The sequence below is a fragment of the Camelus bactrianus genome, chromosome 2 (assembly GCF_048773025.1).
Source record: "Camelus bactrianus isolate YW-2024 breed Bactrian camel chromosome 2, ASM4877302v1, whole genome shotgun sequence".
NCBI classification, from domain to species: domain Eukaryota; kingdom Metazoa; phylum Chordata; class Mammalia; order Artiodactyla; family Camelidae; genus Camelus; species Camelus bactrianus.
Genome location: NC_133540.1, coordinates 96,530,225 through 96,551,122, shown reverse-complemented (window position 1 = coordinate 96,551,122; position 20,898 = coordinate 96,530,225). Strand labels below are relative to the sequence as shown.

General features: G+C 38.9%; 3 protein-coding genes and 1 long non-coding RNA gene across 6 annotated transcripts in view; 2 read left to right on the top strand and 2 right to left on the bottom strand.

Moving 5' to 3' along the window:
• LOC123620001 (uncharacterized) overlaps nt 1–14,814 on the bottom strand; it is a 35,779-nt gene extending 20,965 nt beyond the window's left edge. The window contains exon 1 of one of the 2 annotated variants that reach the window (XR_006728712.2): nt 14,552–14,814. This is a non-coding gene — a long non-coding RNA (uncharacterized LOC123620001). The remainder of the gene's footprint in view (nt 1–14,551) is intronic. The other variant, XR_006728711.2, reaches the window with a different exon arrangement.
• Nucleotides 14,815–14,858: 44 nt separating this feature from the next.
• PYURF (PIGY upstream open reading frame) lies at nt 14,859–16,048 on the top strand. Its single transcript, XM_010966130.3, has 2 exons — nt 14,859–15,162; nt 15,890–16,048. The coding sequence occupies exons 1-2, from the start codon at nt 14,960–14,962 to the stop codon at nt 16,029–16,031; spliced, it is 345 nt and encodes a 114-aa protein (XP_010964432.1). The 5' UTR covers nt 14,859–14,959; the 3' UTR covers nt 16,032–16,048.
• An 85-nt stretch (nt 16,049–16,133) lies between these two features.
• PIGY (phosphatidylinositol glycan anchor biosynthesis class Y) lies at nt 16,134–16,827 on the top strand. The gene has a single exon (XM_010966128.3). The coding sequence runs from the start codon at nt 16,134–16,136 to the stop codon at nt 16,347–16,349; it is 216 nt and encodes a 71-aa protein (XP_010964430.1). The 3' UTR covers nt 16,350–16,827.
• Nucleotides 16,828–19,968: 3,141 nt separating this feature from the next.
• The window catches only part of HERC5 (HECT and RLD domain containing E3 ubiquitin protein ligase 5), a 37,852-nt gene continuing 36,922 nt past the window's right edge, over nt 19,969–20,898 (bottom strand). For both annotated transcript variants that reach the window (XM_010966131.3, XM_010966132.3), the window contains one exon: nt 19,969–20,247. In XM_010966131.3, the coding sequence (XP_010964433.2) occupies nt 20,042–20,247 (206 nt within the window). In that variant the 3' untranslated portion in view covers nt 19,969–20,041. The remainder of the gene's footprint in view (nt 20,248–20,898) is intronic.

Genomic DNA, 20,898 nt, shown 5'->3' with positions numbered 1-20,898 from the left:
GTGTTCTATGCTTTCCTCTAGTTTTATGGTTTACAGTCTTATATTTAGGCCTTTAATCCATTTTGAGCTTTTTTGTATATGGTATTAGAGAATGTTCTAATTTCATTCTTTTACATGTAGCTGTCCAGTTTTCCAAGCATCACTAATTGAAAAGACTATCTTTTCTCCATTGTATATTCTTGCCTCCTTTGTCATAGATTACTTGACCATAAATGCATCGATTTATTTCTAGACTCTCTATCCTGTTCCATTGATCTATGTGTCTGTTTTGTGCGAGTCCCATACTGTTTTCATTATTGTAGCTCTGTGGTAAAGTCTAAGTCAGGGAAAGTGATGCCTCCCAGCTCCATTCTACTTCAATCTCAAGATTGTTTTGGCTATCTGGGGTCTTTTATTTTTCCATACAAATTTAAAAATTTTTTGTTCTACTTCTGTGAAAAATGCCCTATATATTTTGATAGTAAGAAAGTAAACCATAAATGTTCTCACTACATACCCAACTATGTGAGGTAATAGATAAGTTAATTAGCTTAATCATGATAATCATTTCAGTGTATATGTATATCAGAATATCATCACATTGACACCTTAAATACATGCAATTTTTTGTCAATCATACCTCAAAAAATTAACAAGCATAAAAATACCCACGATTCCTTTACCATGACAGAACCATTGGAAAGAGAAGTTTAAAAGCATTCTATTTATTGTGCTAGATTTATAACTCTGGAAAACAAGTAAACATGGATCAAATCACCTGTACAATTTCAGCACAGTTCTCAAAGAATATGTGGGTTGAACAAAGAGACTGAAAGTTAGACTCATTGCTTTAATACCAACATAAACCTGTTCTTTTGATTGTAAAGTATGACTAATAGCATAGGACATTATCTTCCTGTCAGAAGTTCTTCAAAAGTGAGCCAACAGTGAGCCAAATGCATAGAGCATTGTAGAAACAATAGCTTCATCCGCTTGAGGAGCTGCTGAATGCAGGACTCCCATTTACTTAAGGCTTTAATATTTAGCTCTACAGAATTCCAAGGTACATCTTGCTTCCATAAATAATTTTGTGGCTGAAGCACTCAAAATATGAGAAGATTGTCATTTTCAAACAGTCTTCTAGTTTAAATATGTAATCTTGAGGAAGGTCAAATAACAGAGCTAAACAATTTCCCATTAGATCTCTTAGGAAAACTTACACTCTCTCCTTTTTATTTAGCTTTAAATATAACCTCATCCGCATAAGATACTTATTAACTACATAGAGAAAAATAGTGATTTACAGCAGAGATAACTTGCAGGCACCACCTTAATAAAATGTTTAGAGTTAGTATCACTGGTAATGCTACTTGGTTGACTGATGCACTGAGAAGGACACAGCATCATTCTGTGGTATTCCTGGCAAAATGTATAACCTGACTCTCAAATCAAGCCAGTAACCCCACTCCTGGACATATGTCTGGAAGGAACTCTAATTCAAAAAGATACATGCACCCCAATGTTCACAGCAGCACTATATACAATAGCCAAGACATGGAAACAACCTAAATGTCCAGTGAAAGATGACTGGATAAAGAAGCTGTGGTATATTTATACAATGGAATACTACTCGGCCATAAAAAAGAATAAAATAATGCCACTTGCAGCAACATGGATGGACCTGGAGATCGTCATTCTAAGTGAAGTAAGCCAAAAAGAGAAAGAAAAATATCATACGATATCACTCTTATGTGGAATCCAAAAAAGAAAAAGGAAAAAAGAGGACACTAATGAACTCATTTACAAAACAGAAACAGACTAGCAGACATAGTAAACAATCTTATGGTTACCGAGGGAAAGGGGATGTGAAGGGATAAATTTGGGAGTTTGAGATTTGTAAATGTTAACCAATATATATATAAATAGGTTTAAAAAAACAAATTTCTTCTGTATGTCACAGGGAATTATATTCAATATCTTGTAATAACTTTTAATGAAGTGAATATATGTATATATATATGCATGACTGGAATATCATGCTGTATACCAGAAACTGACACATTGTAACTGACTACACTTCAATTTAAAAAACAAAATCAAATCAAGGAATGAACTTGCTGTAAAGTAACTGGCTTGAATGCTTCAAAATGGCAAGATCATGAAAGACAAAAAAAAAAAAAAAATGAAGGAACTATTTCATATTAAAACAGACAAATGAGACATGATATCTAAATGCAATGTTTGATCCGAGGTTAGATCCTGAACCAGAAATGTTTTTTCTTCTGCTATAAAAGAACATTAATGGGATGACTGATCAAACTGAAATCTGACCGTTATACAATAACACTGTATCAATATCAATGTCCTGATTTTGGTAATTATACTCTGATAATATAATATCTCTTGTTTTCTTTTTTTTTTTAAGCTAATGTTGATTTATTGATTTATAATCATTTTACAATGTTGTGTCAAATTCCAGTGTTCAGCACAATTTTTCAGTTATTCATGGACATATACACACTCATTGTCACGTTTTTTTCTCTGTGAGTTATCATAACATTTTGTGTATATTTCCCTGTGCTATACAGTGTAGTCTATTCTACAATTTTGAAATCCCAGTCTATCCCTTCCCACCCTCCACCCCCCTGGTAACCACAAGTCTGTATTCTCTGTCTGTGAGTCTATTTCTGTCCTTTATTTACGCTTTGTTTTTGTTTGTTTGTTTGTTTTTGTTTTTGTTTTTTAGATTCCACATATGAGCGATCTCATATGGTATTTTTCTTTCTCTTTCTGGCTTACTTCACTTAGAATGACATTCTCCAGGAGCATCCATGTTGCTGCAAATGGCATTATGTTGTTGGTTTTTATGGCTGAGTAGTATTCCATTGTATAAATATACCACCTCTTCTTTATCCAGTCACCTGTTGATGGACATTTAGGCTGTTTCCATGTTTTGGCTATTGTAAATAGTGCTGCTATGAACATTGGGGTGCAGGTGTCATCCTGAAGTAGATTTCCTTCTGGATACAAGCCCAGGAGTGGGATTCCTGGGTCATATGGTAAGTCTATTCCTAGTCTTTTGAGGAATCTCCACACTGTTTTCCATAGTGGCTGCACCAAACTGCATTCCCACCAGTAGTGTAGGAGGGTTCCCCTTTCTCCACAGCCTCTCCAGCATTTGTCATTTGTGGATTTTTGAATGACGGCCATTCTGACTGGTGTGGCAAGAATAAACAAATGGGACCTAATGAAACTTACAAGCTTCTGCACAGCAAAGGAAACCAGAAATAAAACAAGAAGAAAACCTACGGAATGGGAGAAAATTTTTGCAAGTGAAACCGACAAAGGCTTGATCTCCAGAATATATAAGCAGCTCATACGACTCAATAAGAAAAAAATAAACAACCCAGTCCAAAAATGGGCAGAAGACCTAAACAAGCAATTCTCCAAGGAAGACATACAAATGATTAAAAAGCACATGAAAAAATGCTCAATATCACTAATTATCAGAGAAATGCAAATCTTGTTTTGTTTTTGTTTTGAAGTGTTTATACCTCAGGTCTGCATGTTACTCTCAGTTTTTTTTTTTTAATCTAGCTATGGAAAGCTATTTACTTTACTGAGAGTATATAAGAATTCTTTGTTCTATTTTTATAACTTTTATATAAATTTAAAATATATATATAACCTCAAACAAAAAAGAATTCAGAAGACAGATCTAATACAGTACTCCTTCCAGTACTGCCACCCTAACTTATGTTGCTCAAAATTATAGCTGGACTGGAAAAGAATTTACATGTTTAGAATTTCTCTAAATTGAAAGACAAAAGTTAATTGTGCTGTTCCTTTTTTGCCAGTAGCTATGTTCCTGGCATGTTCTATAACTGCATAGTAATTTTTTCCTTGGGCAAGTTAAGAGGAACAACCAAACATTTGGTACTGGACATGTTACATTCATTTTACAAGCATTTATTTAAAACCTGCTATGTGTTAGTCACTGTGCTAGCTGCAGGGACAAAGAAAAAAACATACATGGCATGTGACCCAAAAGATCTTACAGATTAGCAGGGGAGACAGACATATAAGTGAATGAATGCAGTGAAGCAGTATAGGTGTATAGGTGAGGGGTGTGTGTGAGTGTGTGTGTAATCAATCATTGTACACAAAGGATAGACTGGCCAGTTCCCAGGGATCCGGGAAAAGGAGAGAGTTAGAACAATCTTCCTGAAAGACACTGTGTTAAAACTGGGTCTGAAAAGACAAATAGGGGTTTAGATGGACAAACAGAGGGAAGGGTATTTGGGGCAGGAGGAATGGCATGAGCGAAGGATAATGAAGTATGAAACAGCCTAGAGTATTTGTCAGGCAGAAAATAATTCAGAATGGCTGATTCCAAGATGGGGAGTGGCCACAGTAAGAGATGCTAGAGAGAGGCAGAGGCCAGTTCCTTGAGGGCTCATATGCCACTGTGCTAGGAAACTCTGCACAGTCCTATGGAAGTGGAGTTGGGAGTTCTTGGCATTTGTCTGCATCTGTGAATAACTAACTTGTTAAACGATCAGAGGCAAAGAAAGCAAGGTACCTTGAAGTAGGTCACTGCATGCCCAGGAGATGATTTGTGTTCATCATAATAAGGGAATGGAACTGAGAATGGGATGTTCTGTGATTTTTTTTTATATCTTACTCCATGACAAGAGAAAGATCTCCATTCTTTCTCCTTCGCTCTATCATTATAAGAGACCGGTGAGGATTCACTCTCAATGTGCCAAATGAGAAAATTCAAGTTATAATCAAATGTCATCAATGTCAATTATTTTGACAGAGAAATAGTGGCTCAGTCAAGGCAACACTGCTTGACCTTGGGTGCACGTCTTTGTTTTTTGCTTCTCATAAATCAGAGTGACAAGGGGTCAAAAATCCCTGCTCACATCTTTGAAAGAGTTTAGCAGTGAAGAAGAGAAACGCTGCAATCAGAAAACTGAGGAATGAGGGCAGGAAATAGACATTGGATACGGAAGATTATTTTGAGTAAAAGTAAAAGGTCTTTAATGAAAAAATATTTCTAATTTATATCTGTCTCATGATTCTGAATTTTTATTTATTCCCATATGAAAAAATACATACAAAAAGAATGAGAAGATGGGCCACAGACTGGGAGGAAATATTTACAAAAGACATATGTGATAAGAGACTGTTACCTAAAATGTTCAAAGAACGCTTAAAGCTCAACAACAAGAAAATGAACAACCCAATTTTAAAAATGGGCAAAAGATCTGAATAAACACCTCACCAAAGGTGATATACAGATGGAAAAAAAGCATATGAGAAGATGCTCAACTTCATACATCATGAGGGAATTGCAAATTAAAATAATGAGATATAACTACATACCAATCAGAATGGCAAAAATTAAAACACATGGACAACACCAGATGCTGACAGGGATGTAGAATAATGGGAATCTCATTCATTGCTGGTAGGAATGCAAAGTGATACACCCACTTTGGAAGAAGTTTGGCAGTTTCTTAGAAAACTAAATATATTCTTACCATATGATTCAGCAATCACATTCCTTGGTATTTACCCAAATGAGTTAAAAACTTATGTCCACACGAAAACTTGCACAAGAATGTTTATAGCAGCTTTATTCGTAATTGCCAGAACTTGGAAACCACCAAGATAACCTCCAATAGATGAATGGATCAACAAATTATGATGCATCCAAACAACGAAATATTACTCAACAGTGAAAAGAAATGAGCTGTCAATCATGAAAATAAAACCTTCAATGCATATTGCTAAGTGAAAGAAGTCAATCTGAAAAGGCTACACACGGTGTGATTCCAAATATATGGCATTCAGAAAAAGACAAAACTATGGAGACATTAAAAAAAATCAGTGTTTGCCAGGGTGTTTGGGGTAGGGATGAGCAAATGGAGCACAGGGAATTTTTAGGGCAGTGAAAATACTCTGTATGATACTATAATGGTGGATGCTTGTCGTTATACCCTTGTGCACACCTATGGAATGTACAACACCAAAAGTGAATCCTAATGGAAACTACAGATTTGGGGTGATGATGATGTGTCAATGTAGGTTCACTAACTCTAAAAAATGTGCTACTCTGATGGGGGATGTTGACAGTGGGGGAGGCTGTGTGTGTTTGTGGGGGAGGGAATATGTAGGAACTCTCTGTACCTACCACTCAATTTTGTTGTGAACCTAAAATAGCTCTAAAAGTTAAGTCTACTTATTAAATACAGATATTCATATACAATTTACATATAAAATATATAAAAATTCAGAGGCCATCAGGAGGACGAAAGCCAGAAATTCCCCTAGAGCAATCACATTCAGGAGTTCAGCAATTATATATATACATATATTTTTTTAATTGAAGTATAGTCAGTTTACAATGTTAACTTTTTTTAAAATTACTTACCACTAGGTTTTTTCCAAGCTTTATTCATTTTTGGTACACGTATTACTAACTCATTTTATTTATTTATTTATTTATTTATTTATTTATTTATTTATTTATTTATTTATTTATTTATTTAAAGGGGGGAGGTAATTAGGTTTATTTATTTATTTTTAAAGGAGGTGCTGGGGATTGAACCCAGGACCTTGTGCATGCTAAGCATGTGCTCTAGTGCTTGAGCTATATCCTACCCCTGCCAGCAATTACATTTTAAGCAAAGGTTTTTACTCAGTAAGTTTTGTGATTAATTTTTACATTAAAAGAATATTTTGGCAACAGTGTGGGGGATGAAGTGGAAAAAGACTGGAGGCATGACCTGTTAAAAGCCTATTGATGAAAAATAGGACCTAGATTAAGGGATGGATATGGCAGGACCTGATGACTGACTGCGTGTGGGAAGTGAGAGGAGGGGAGCAGTACAGGATGACTTCAGTTCTGGGGCCCAGGTGACTCAGTGGATGGCGGTATCATTCGGTGGATGGTTTAGTAAAGAGGAGGGAGAGTTGGCGGGGGTGGGGGGGATGAGCTAATAAGTTTAAGAGGGTCATTCTGTCTGATTTGATCACCTTATATAACATTGTTCAGTTTATGAGTGCTATAAGTTGGTGAATAAATTATGTTTCAATGAGATCATCACATTAAAAGAAAACAGCCTCAGTGACAAGACCAAACACTGTTTTGAAATTGGTTATTATTTCCCTTTGGAAGGAAATCAAGAAGAAACCAGGGCAGAATGAATCCCAGGGCTCTGCCCCAGGTGCTGGCAGGCCTGGCAGTCAGTGCCTGGCAGGCCAGGAAGTCAGTGCTGGACTCTGAGTCAGCCACAGATGCCCGACAGGCTGTGAAAATTAGGAAAAGCAGGCTCTCAAAACCCTGGAATTGCAACCGTAGTTTAAATAAATATACTTTTATTTTTACTTTCACTTAATCATGATTTTGGTAGTCATCATATTTGTCATTGGCAACAATTCTTTGGTGCAGGCTACATCACTGAAAAGTCAAATCAAGTTAGAATTATCAAAATCCTGAATCTCTTCAACATGGAACACACAGCTTCCTACAGTGAGAGTGAAGAACCCTTAGAGATTGTCCCTGTCTTCCTCACCTGAATACAGGGAAAGCCTTCTTTCAAAGTTCATTAACTCTTACACTATGGACTGCTTGATACAATCTCAAGATTCACTGGAAACGTACACAGAGTAAAACATCTATTGATTATCATTTTGAGAATTGCTTCAGTTGTTTTCTAAGACCTCATAAAGCACTGGCCTAAATATGGATAATTAATACAACAGTCATTAAGATCACACATTTCAAGCCTACAAACTTGCTGCCTTAATTATTTAACCTTTTCTAGGATTATGAGGCTTTTAAAATCATATTAACACCATGAAAAATTCCATTCATAATTTTCACCTAGTAAATTGGAAGAGGATATGGCTTGAGGGCTAGTATAGACATTTTGAAGAAAAAAAAGTTCTTCCTAGTATCATGTAAGAAACCCTTTCAGTCACAGGAAATGGTTAAGAAGAGGGAACTTCCCAGGCCTCACTGGGAGCAACCTGGAAAGCTTTTTCCTACTAAAACAACAATAACCAAATCCTGTTAGAGTCATAGAAGATACACACCAGGTACTTATAATATTTAAGATAATTTTTTGTTGTGAGGGGCTGTCCTGTGCACAATAAGATGTTTAGCAGCATTCCTGGCCTCTACCCAATAGCACCACCCCAACTGTAACAATCAAAAATGTCTCCACAACGTTGTCAAGTGTCCCCTGAGGCCAAAATCATCCCAGTCTGAGAATCACTGTTCTAGTCTTGCTACTGAAAGTATGGTCCGAAACTCAGCAGCATCACCTGGAAGCTTTTAAGAAATGAGGCGTACAAGCCAGCTATTCACTGTGATCTCAGTCATACTCAATCAAAATTTGCATTTTAACAAGATTCTCAGGTGACTCATATGCACATTCAAGTTTGAAAAGCACTGTCAGATTATGCAGATCATATTTATCCAGCAGCAGGAAGGAAGTGGGGAAGAAGGGGGAGGCAGGGTGTGCAAAAAGAAAAGGGAGTGAACAAAAAAAGAGATAAAAGCTAAGAAACTTAGTCAAAATTGAAAACACATATAGAACTGTAAAATCAAACATAAAAGTAGGTGGAGCATAGAAGATTTTAGGGCAGTGGAAATACTCTGTATGATACCATACTGGTAGATACATGCCATTATACATTTGTCCAAACCCAGAGACTGTCCAACACCAAGAATGAACCCTAAGGGTGATTATAATGTGTTAATGACTCTTTTGAAAAATAATAAACCATAAATCAAGCACAAATAATTTTTCTTTCTGTGAAATTTTTTACAAAGTTGCCAATGAGAAAGAAAAGGAGAAACTTTTTAAAGTGGAATTTTAAAGGAGAAAAAAATGTAAAGACAGGGAACTTAGGAGTATACTCAGTTAACCACAGGTTTAAATTACTAAGGCATAGACTAGAACAGTGACTATGAAGATCAAAGTGGGTGAACGCCAGGGGATTTATGAAGAAGGAGATTGTAAGAACTGGCAACTAGCTGGCTGTGAAACAGGTAGCACAGACTGGGTAGGTTGCTTCCTACATGGTCACTTTCCAAGCTGGGCTGCATGATCCAGACAAAAACCTTGGGGAATGGCAAATTACTTGCTGAGGCCTCAGGTGATGTCAGTTCTACCTCCTTTTATCCCTCCAATTTTACTTATATCAGAATTTTGCAAAGAATATGAAACAAATATATGTATGTATATGTACACCAGAAATTGATACATTGTAAACTGATTATATTTGAATAAAAAAAAATAATTTTGCCTGTGTAGTATCTTCCCCTCCTCAATGCTCTACTTTGAATTCTTGCAGAAAGAAAACTTCCCAAACTATTTTTCCTAAATATGACAACTCTGTCAAGAGGATGATTGTTTTCAGGAATGCTTCCCAATCCTCAGGCTTCTCCTCCTTTTTGATAGTTCAGATCGGGGTAGGCAAATTTATTTCTGTTAAAGGGCCAGATAGTAAATATTTTAGGCTTGGTAGTCTGTTCTGTTTCTGTTGCAACTGTAACCTTCAAGAATGAAAGCAGCCACAGACAGTGTGTAAACAAATGGTAGTGGCTGTGTTCCAATAAAACTTTATTTATAAAACAGGTGGTGGGCTCCATCTGGCCTTCAAGCCATCGTTTTCAACCTAAGGCCTAGTTCATTCTTTTCAGCTTGAACTCATCTCTCTAACAAAAATTTAAATAAGTAGCATGTATTGAGTACAAAGTGTCAGGTACTATTCTAAGTGATTTACATATATTATTACATTTTAATCTCACATCAACACACTGGGGTAGTTTATCACTCAAGGTTCAGGATAGGAAAACATAAATTATTCTAGGTATTTCCAGTATAAAAGAATTTAATAGACAAAGTATATGCTTATAAATTCACTGGAAGAGCAGAAATAGTGGGCTTGCTCTGGAGTTTGGGCTCTAAGTTCATCCAGAGGGCAGGCAGCTACTGCTGTGACCACTGCTGTTGCTGCCACAGCTGCCTCATGTCAGAGCAGATGTGTCCAGAGGGCCACACAGATCCAAGCCACACAAACCTCGTGTCTGTCAGAGCCTGCCTGTCAGCTCTCCTGCTGCGGGATGCTGGACTCTGTCTCCCTTTCACATCTCATGAGTGCGAACTTACTGCACATTCACATCCCTAGCTGCAGGAGAGTCTGGAACATGTACTTTTAGCTTTCCAACTTCTGCAGATAGGAGGAGGGTGAGATGGAGGCTGAGAGGGCCAAACCAGCCGGTACAGATGGGTACTATTACTATTCCTATTCCAAGCCAAGTTGCAAAGAACTTCCTGCCATTTTTCCTTGATTTCCTTTATTCTAAATGGGGAGTTGCTTATTCAGATACTTCCTCTTTGATACACTTATAGTTTTAGTGACCTCTTTTCTTATTTTTGAAGTATTTCAAAATACATATGAAAAGGCTATTTTAAAGAACAAAATAGTGGTAATGAGGCTTTTTAAGAAATACCATTCCTCTTTTCACATGTTCACAATCTAATTATGTTGAACTTTTAAGCTGAAGATCAAACCTGGCCATTTTTGTGATCAGTTTTGAAATCTGACACTTATATACAGAAGCCATTTAAAATGTGTATTAACATGCAGCCCTTCAATATCCACTCAAACCTGCATTATTTACTCTTATCTGAGCTGCTATATAGTCTGGATGGTTCATCATACTCATCTCTGCTAGCAAGTGTCTATGTCCCCATTGCAAAATTCAAATTTGTTTTCATGGATTAAAAGAGCTTATAAAAGGGGATAAAATGGGTGATGCCTGAGACTTAAGTAAATAATCTGATAGTGCTAGCTGACCCATTCTTTACTGACACTTCCCCAACCCTTTGTGGTACAGGTACAGGTTTCCCTCCCTCCTTTGTGTATCTGATGTACAATGTAAACTCAACAAGTGTTGAATAAATACACAAAGAAATGCATCATATATAAACTAGGATTTTTAGTTAACTTTATCCTATGCTGTTTACTCCACTATGAACTTCTTGAAAATTGAGATCGTATCTTTCACACTTTTATACCCGTTCTTTTTACCTCCTGTTATAATACTGAGAATACAGGAAGTTCTCAATAAATATTCATTTAACTGAATCAATGGTTTTGAAATAAAATACACATTTATCAATTATTAACCTCAAATATTAACTGGTAATATTTACATTTTTAAACTACTTAATTAAAGAAAAATTTAAGAGGGAGAAACAGTTAAAGAACAATTCACTAATATTCTAACCACCTAAACACAACCAACATTTGGTTTTTATTCATTTTTTTTTCTATTCCTAAGTTCTTGATTTAAAAAATAATTGTACTTGTGCATAAAATTTGTGTCCTGCTTTTTTTCACTTATTATATTTAATAAGCATTTTGGTATTGTTGTGATGAGTTTTTAACACTGTATAATGGTATATCCAGAGGACAGCTCCAGCTTCTAGGACAGTGTGATGTTAACTTTTTGTGTCAACTTGCCCGTGCCAAGGGGTGCCCAGATTAAATATTATTTCTGGGTGTGTCTGTGAGGGACAGATGAGATTAGCATTTGAATCAGTGGACTCAGTAAAATAGACAGCCCACTGCAAAGTGGTTGGGCATAATCCAATCCATCATAGGTCAGAATGAACAAAAAGGTGGAGGAAGAAGGAATTCATGCCTTTTGCTTCCTACCTGGCTGCCTGAGCTGCGACATCTGTCGTCTCTTGCCCTTGGACTAGGATTTATACCACCTACTTCTCTGGCTCTCAGGCCTTCAGATCCATATTGGATTTACACCACTGGCTTTCCTAGGTCTCCTGCTTTCAGAAAGATCTTAGGACTTCTCAGCTTCTATAATCATGTGAGCCAATTCCTCATAATAAACCCTTCCATACATACACACACACACACATACACACACACACACACACACACAATTAATTCTGTTTCCCTGGAGAACTCTGATAAATCTAGACAGTACCTGCCACATAGCAGGCAATCAGTAAATTAATAAGTGAATGGCAAATATAAAGAATTAAGAATTACACTTCTAAAATATTTATAATTTTTATAGGTGAGAAATGGAAAGTTCTTTGATGTTTGAAACTTGCATTACTCTATTGTTGAGGATGAATATTTTTATGCATTTATTGATCAACTGTATTTTTCTCTTTTGTGATTTTTTTCATACTTTTTGTGCATTTATCTGTTGGATCCTTGATTTTAATGAACCCGTTATAATTGTAATTTATTAACAAATTTTTTGTGACTTTTGTTCCTAAAATAGATGTCATCAAATTAAGGAAACAATTGGCAAAATAAAATCAAATCTTTATAATCACAGAAAGAAAAGTACAAGCAGGAATAAATGTGAGTTCAAATACTGGATGACGCCATCTAGTGGAAAAGTAATTTTAACTTCTCTCTCTGAACCAGAGATTCCCAAATTTCAATGTCCCAAATTTGGTATTTATGGAACTTTATTAAAATATATATCCTAGCCTCTTCTCTACCTGGAGGTTTCTATCTCATTTAATGTGTATGATAACCCAAGAGTTGTGTTTCAATATTATCCACATTGAAAACCATAAAAATTTCACGTCAGGTTCCCATTGGTACATTGTGCTTTCCTTTTTCATCAGAATTTTCTCCAGCTTCACCGCAATAAGGAATTTTGCTGCTCTGATAACATTCATTAAATGTGTAGGCTGGACCAGCCCCTATGCTAACTGCTTTATTAGTATCATTTTGTTTAATCCCCTCAACAACTCTAATAAGGTAGGTAGTACTATTATACTATTTTTACAGATGAGAAGATTGACGTAGAGAGTTTAAGAAACTTTCCCAAGATCACACAGCTAATATGGTCCCTGAGCCCAGAGCTCTGTGATGGGAAAGATCAGAGTCATGCCAATAGTAAAAAAAAAAAAAAAAAAAAAAAAAAAAAAGGACTAATGATTTTATAATTCTATGCTGTCACCTACATTCAGTTTAGTGTACTACATGCAGAAATGAGTTAGATTCCTTAATTAGTGAGGGCTGTTTAGGGACATTTTGCAACTAAATATTTACATGGTTTAGACCAATGCTTCACACACTCAGATGTTTCTTAAATATTAGATGTTGATTTGGGGTGCTATAAATTTGAAAATATTTTCAATATTCTGCTGTTACTCTCCATTTCCTCAATACTAATTTAAATTAAATTGATCTGCTTCAAACCTTCTATGTGGACGCAAACTGAAACTAATTTATTTATAACTGGTTAGAAAACCCAGTTGATAGGGATCTCTCAGCCCGGGGAGGTGAGATGAGGCTAATGAAGCTGGTCTTAAGCATGGGTGCGTGCCCCAAACCTACAGGGGCCAAGGTTCTGGCCTGCCCAGGGCCCTCTCTGTGCTGACAGAAGTCAAGCTCTACATCCCCATACCTCGCTGAAATGTATCTTTCCCATAGTTCACTCTTTCCCTAGGGCCCAAAGTATCAACTAACTGTACCTGAAAAATTAATTCCTACCACTGCCCTAGTAGGAAATAATGTGAAGGTAACACTGGAACTTTACAATAGGCCCTCTTAAGGGTACATCCCTGACAACTGCCCTATGCTGAAATCTTCTGAGCATTAGTGAACAAAGACCATCAAATAACGTAGTAGGTTTTTTTTTTTCTGAGCAAACAAACAATATAAAAGTTTCTCTACTTTTACACTGCTGAATGGAAGAGAAATCTGAACATATAATCTTGTATTTGCATCTATATATCCCTCACTCCCAACCCTACTTCCCAGGAGCTCAAAGTGTAAAATGATAAAGCCCAAAGATGCAAAAGGTTCAAGTCAATACTTAGCAAAACAAAGGGAAAAAATTGACCACTAACAAAGAATCTTCTAGTATAATGAACTGGAAAGAATGGAGAAAATTAAAATAAAAATAGATAACATGAATTGAGCATTAATTTGTCCCAGGGACTCTTCCGAATGCTCTTTGCATAAAGTACCATATTTTAATCCCCAGGAGGGAATTTCATGAGGTAGGAACAACTATTAATCTCATTATACAGATAAGGAAACTGAGTAGTTAGGTCATTTGCTGGAGTCCTACAACTAGTAAACTATTTACCTGGAACCAAGCTGTCAGGCCCCAGAGCCCAAATACTTATCCAGTACACTAATAAGAAATAGATCAAACCAGCATCATTTCCTTGGAGAGTCAGAGGCAAACGTGGGGCGAAAAGCCCACTGAATAGATCACCCATTTAGCTTAAGGACACAGCTACTTAGACTCCTTGCTGTTTCCAAGCTCACTTACAGAAACAAATTAGTTGTGCTATTATTATGCGATTGAATTCACGATGAGTTCCGCAGGGTAAGAATCTGGACATCTTAGAGGTTAAGAAGACTAAGCCGTTCTTTTCAGGGTCTTAAATTCTTTTAAATTAAAGAATAAAAAAAAAAAAAGCCAAACGACGTGACAGGAACTGTGGTAAAGACATAAAACAAAGTAATGCTTTTCACATACCCAATATGACAGTGGGTTTGAAACCTCATTTTGGTGATAACCACGTAGGTCCCAGCGTACCACTGTGTGACTGTGAGGTCCGGCCACTGGCTTCCTGGCACCCTTGCGATAGGCCCTGCTGAAAACTCAAGACATTTCTCACTTAAGCGCTCATTTTGTTTGCAATGTGTAAACGCGCTGGAACAGCCGTAAGAGGTCCCGGCGGCAGGCTGAGCGCTCAATCTCCGAGCGGTGCATCGGGAAAAGCAGTCGGGTCCGGAGCGCATCCGGAACCAAAGAGCTAGCCGCCACCTGTCGGGGGCGGCCTTTCCAGAGCACCGGGGGGCGGGGCCTGGCCGACGGAGTTGGACTGAGAACTTTCGGCTGGAGAGGCCTGGACCCGGGCTGTCAGTCCCGGGCTGCCGGACCATGCTGAGCGGAGCGTGCGGCCGGCTCGCCTCAGCGCTGCGGGGGACACTCGCGCCGCCATCCGCCGTCGCCCGGAGGTGCCTGCACGCGTCAGGGTCGCTGTCGTCCGCCGAGAAAAGCGAGAGGACGAGGAAGCCGCCCCAGGCCTTCGACCCGGCGCTGCTGGAGTTCCTGGTGTGCCCGCTCTCCAAGAAGCCGCTCAGGTGAGATTCTCCCGCTGCGGGTGGCCTCCGGTCGCGGGGAGGGGACAAGTGGGCCGCATGGCCGTTTACAGCCACTGGGGAGCTTTTTAGGTCACTCCGGGTATTCTTCGCTGCCATTGTTTGGACCCGGGCCCGCCAGCTCGCAGGAAGGGCGAGAGGAGGCCGGAAGGGACCCGAGCTCTAAACCTCCGAGTCAAAGCGCCGACTCGTAGGCTTGGATCGAAGAGTTTCTATAGATAGGTTCGCCACTGGCTGCGCATTAGAATCGCCAGGGGACCTTTTTTAAAAATGCAGATTTCCAGGCACCACCCCAGGCGGGCCAAGTCTGTAGGTCTGAGTGAGGCCCTGAGCGATTAGATATTTTCTTAAAAGGACCCTAAGTAATACTTTTGTACAGCCAGGTTTATGAACTCTTGGGATTCAGGACTAGTCCAAGGCATTACGATTTTTAAGCCAAGATGATGGACAATATTGTAGTAGCTTCCGCATTCTTGTGAAAATGCCATGTACGATTCTAAGCATGTAAGCTACGTGTGCTGCCCTTTGGCTTTTGGTTCTGGACTAGCCGATTTTTGTAAAGGCCTTCTTAACCTTTAACCTAGAATCTTTCGGATAAATAGGGATTGACTCAATGTCAAGAATTGGACACATGTTACTGTTCACTGAACATCAAGGTCTTCCAAGCATTTTGTTTTCCATGATTCATTTTGTTTTGCTTTCCCCTCAGATATGAAGCATCGACAAATGAATTGATTAATGAAGAGTTAGGAATAGCCTATCCAGTTATTGATGGGATTCCTAATATGATACCACAGGCAGCTAGGATGACACATCAGAATAAGAAGCAAGAAGAAACGGAGCGGCATTAGATCATCCTTAGAAACAACACAGAACTAAATTTTCTGAAATACCACCTACTTAAAAAAAAAAAACAAAAAAACAGGGTGGTGGGAAATAAGTCGGGGAGAAGAATGTTTTTGTCTCTCCCTACACTGACTGTCCTTATTCCCTTGGTGTCATTAGCAGGACTGTTATACTCAGCCTCTGTGGAAGAAAACTTCCCACAGGGCTGCACGAGCACAGCCAGCCTGTGCTTTTACAGTCTGCTCTTGCCGATCACCATCCCCGTTTATGTGTTCTTCCACCTTTGGACTTGGATGGGTATTAAACTCTTCAGGCATAACTGATGCAGCTGGAGCCAAGGTGGTCTATACTAATGATATGCCTGAATGTTTGTCTCTGAAAGCTCAACCACGTGGAAATACTGGAAACCCACTTAATTTGCGAGAAAGAGGTTTTGCCTAGCTCCTCAGAGGTTTAGGACTATGGGAGGCTTAAGCTGCAGAGGTTTCTTTATTGTACTTGGGTTCTGCACTTGTTTTTTGAAGGTGAATTATACCTGGTGTTTCAGAAGAAACATTTCAACAAAGTGTCTTGTTGGAAATTAATAGCCCCAGCCATCATCTGCTGACTTTATTTCTTATCCCATTCATCTAAAAGTTACTAATTTGAAGTTTTATGTTTGTTTTAGATTCAGAGTCTTTGGTAAAATCACATGTTAAGAATGACTAAAATAATTCCAGAGGATTTCCCTGTAGAGAAATGCATTTGAACTAATGTCATATAAAACTAAAATAAAATGGAAATTTCACGAACTTGCAAAAATTCTGAGTTTGTAAAATTACCTTTGTCTTTTTAGCATCAGATGCTTATATTAACAATAATAAAATAAGACATTGAAATTTTCCATAAAACAATTTGCAGGCTTTTTTTTTTTTTCTTTTGGTCACAAGACTGTGATTCTAAGGAAGAGAAAATACAAAATATTCTAAATTTTAAACTGTAAGCTGTGTTTAGAGAGGCACTTAATAGCCAAACTAGAGTGATTTCCCAGGAAAGTATATGCCTCTGGGGGTTAGAGGTGGGGTTGAAAGACTTGCAAATAGCTGATTATGTCCTATTGATTTAGGGCTATGTTTTGAGCCACATTTCCTGCCATAGAAGACCTATTTAGCACTACTGAGGGAATGAGCATTTGACACATTAAAAGTTACTGATTTTCCTGAATTTTAACAAGACTGATCAGTACAGTAACTGTCTCAGAGGTATAACATAAATGTTTCAGTAGTTACGCTAAAGAAACCTAAGAACTGAATATAAACTTAATTGATTTTTAATAGAATCTTAGTTTAACAGAAGCTGTAGACAGTGATTCTTCCCCTTCAAAAGAAAATTAAAACATGAGGTAAGATGTATTTTCTATTGCATTAATTCAATGTGTATACTGTAGTACAAGTTGTTTTTAAAATTACCCTATGGCAATATGCAAATAACCCAGAAGACTATAGAGGTTCCCATCATTTCCTGAGATGGCATTATTCTTTTTAATTTACCCTAAATCTCACTATGGTCATGTAACCGAGCAGGACCCTGTAGGGTCTCCCATGGGCAGACCCCTCCCCCAGATCCTCTGCTGCAGCTCCTCTCTGAGTACCCAGTTAACAGTATTTCATGTATATTTCCTGAGTTTTGCAGATGCCAAATACCACCACCAAAGGGAAGAAATTAACTACTTGATGATTGTGCCCACGTAGTCCCCAGACTTTCTGGTGCCTAGGGATTAATAGTGTTGACAGCCCCGTTACCTCAACATCAACCAATCAAGTCTTAAGCCTTCTATATTTTGTCCACTACATTCTGCTACTTCTAGTAACCGTCTCAGATGTGACACCCTTTCTTGGGAATTCTCCATCGGTTTTCTAGTGGGTTCCTTTCCTAAGTTCCTCACAGCACAGCCTGTCCTTTATGGGGACTCCTTCACTAGCTTCCCATTTCAGAACTCATGCCACACGCACCATCACATTGACCGCACCACCTCCCAGTGCACTGTAAACCCACTGATTCTATCACTAATTGGGACTCTTCCTCCTCAACCATCAACTGACACAGTGGCATGGGACCTCTTGCCCCCTCAGAGCCTCTTAAGATTATCTTCCCTAGTGTCCTCATCCGCATCACTGACAGGGATCGTATTTAACCACCTTGTTAATGAGAGCCTTCCCACCAGCTTTTTAAGTGGGAATTTTTCACTCTGAGGATATAAAAAAGGCCTTGCTATGACCTACTCTCCCTCTGCATTTTCTTCCATTCTTGCAGAGGGGCTTTTAACGAAGTCTCTTTGAACTTCAGACTCTGCATCAGTAACATGGAAATGATGATACCTACTTCCAGAGCTGGTGGGCATTTTAAGTGAGGTAGGAAATATGAAGTTACCTGCTACAGCCAAGAGCCACAGTAAATTCTCACTAGTGCACATAGTCGAGGAGGGAAAGGCCTGTCCCCTTTTCTAAGTTCTGTCTCTCTTAGTGAAACAGTCCATTTGGAGGTGACTGCTGTCTTCCACACATGCCACTAGGTGGCACTTCTGGCTAACTTACGGGACCCCTGGTAGCTAAGCAAGCAGGAGGAACCAGAGACTACACATGGGAAATGCAGAGCTAGGTAGCCGTATTCCACAAACACTAATTCATTCTCATGGCATCCACTAGATAGCCATGATCTCCACAGGGAATCCTGAGAAACAACCTGGATGGGGGAGGTGGAACTGAAGACATAAGGTGAGGAAGCAGGAAGGGTAGGGGTGGGTGAGAAGAGGGTTCCAGGCAAAAGACAGACTGTGTGAAAACGCAGGAAAGAGACTGTGGCCCGTTCAGGAAACGGAGGTGGTTACAGCTGACTAGAATGTGGCACACCATGTGTGCAGGGCAGTGGTGGGAGACCAGGCTGGAGCTGGGCAGGGGGCACATCAGGAAGGATTCGGGAGCTGTAATAACAGCGTTAATGCAGCAAATGGACTTTATCGCTTTAAAATTGTTTTGGTATATGCAGCTGATAAACACTGGCTCTCCTTCACAAAAAAGGAGGGAAAAAGCACATGCAAAATTGCAGGGGTTTTGTGTGTCATGGACCCCTTTGGTGGCAAGTCCTTATATTTGTACTAATATATTAGCCACCAGTCACATATAGATACTGAGCATTTGAAATGTGGCTAGTGTGACAGGACCTGAATTTTACATTTCATTTAATTTTAATTAAATAGCCACATATTGGACAGCACAGCCCTAGACTCCCTTTTTCTCCCACTACTACCCATGAAAGTTTTCTCACTCCAAAAACTAAACTTTATCTGCAGCAGGGGTCCAGCTCACTCTGCCTTGCAGATCTAGATTTCTGGCATGCAGGTAGAGACATGGACTACTCAGAAAAAATGGCTGTGATGCTGGAGTAGATCAGTTCCTGTGGGTCAGAGAGAGAGAGCTAGGTATCAGCAGCACAGAAGGAACAGCTGACGTCGTGGCATTGAGAAGGAGTGCAAAGTGAGAAAGACAACTACACCACGTTAGGTCCAGGGAGTGAGAGAAGCAGGCAGAAAAGGAGGCAAAGGACATGGGAAGGTAGCCAAGAGAAGGCAAGCCGTGCAGTTCCTGAGAGCTTGGAGGAGAAAGTAGTCAGAGGTTTCCAAGGCCATACATATATTTGAGATGGAAATGGGCAATTTTCTACTGAAATTTACAAACAGAAAGTCACCTATGACTTTTATTAGAGCAGTTTGAGAGGGAGAAGAACCATTTCAGCCCTGGACAAACTACCCAGACGTTTATGAGGGAAAAGAAAAACTTCTATCTCGTTTCATGTTTCAGGATCACCTTGTTTTAACAGCCTAATCTATATCATTATTAATACATCTTACGTGTAAAAAGAGCAGTTCTCAAAAGGCAGATAAACACACTGAACAGTCAGCAAGACTTCAATGTTAATTTTTGAGTTAATTTTATTTTTGAAAGCATTTCCCCAAAGGGGTAAGGAGTGCGGGGCAGGGTCAGCCGAAGCCCCTGTTGTTGTTGATGGCTACCTGAAGTGCTTCTTCCACCCTTTCCATTGTAGAGTATTTAGGGAGGTAGAGGACACTAAAACATGTCTGTGCTCTTATGGGATCTCTCTCATTCAAATTTTCAGGACAGCAAAATGTTATTTTCATGTTCTGTAAACCTTTTACTTGAATTCTGTCGGTTCCTGTAAGAAATACTAAAAGGAAGAATAAAAATGAGTGATCTGTTTCACTGAGACCAAAATTTATAGGGAGAAAATGTGTTTATTCAACACACACGTGCAGAGTCCTACACTGAGCTGCGCTGGAGACCATTATTAGGACAAAGTCTGACACAGAGCCACTACTCTCAAGCAGCTTACAGTCTGGCTGGGAATATTAGATTGTATAGGAAAAGACAAACAGCAAGAGAAAAAAAGAAGGGTGTAAGGCAGCCCAGCAAGGTGCCATGGATCTAAGTCCCTCCTGAGTGTAAATGCTGTACTTCAGAGCAGGGAGAATCAGGCTGGGATGACCAGGGAGACTTCTGACAGTTGGGAATTAAGTTGAACCTTTAAAGAGGGAAAGGTTTAGAGGGGCAACAAGGAGGGAGGTGAAGGGTCAAGGCAGGGATGGATCTTCTGAGAAAGCTGGAGGTGGGAGGCACAGGGTGAGCTCTGGACACCTTGTCCCTTGTACGGACAAGAGAACTACTTGGCCAGAACAAAGATTTCCTCTAAGAGTTGAGATTGGAAAGTTAGGTTGGGCTTCTGAAGAAGTCTGAGTATCTTCCAACATACATGTTATCCATAAAAATAAGAATAAGAAGACAAATGTTTCTCAAAAATAAGTACAGAAACTGAGTAAGA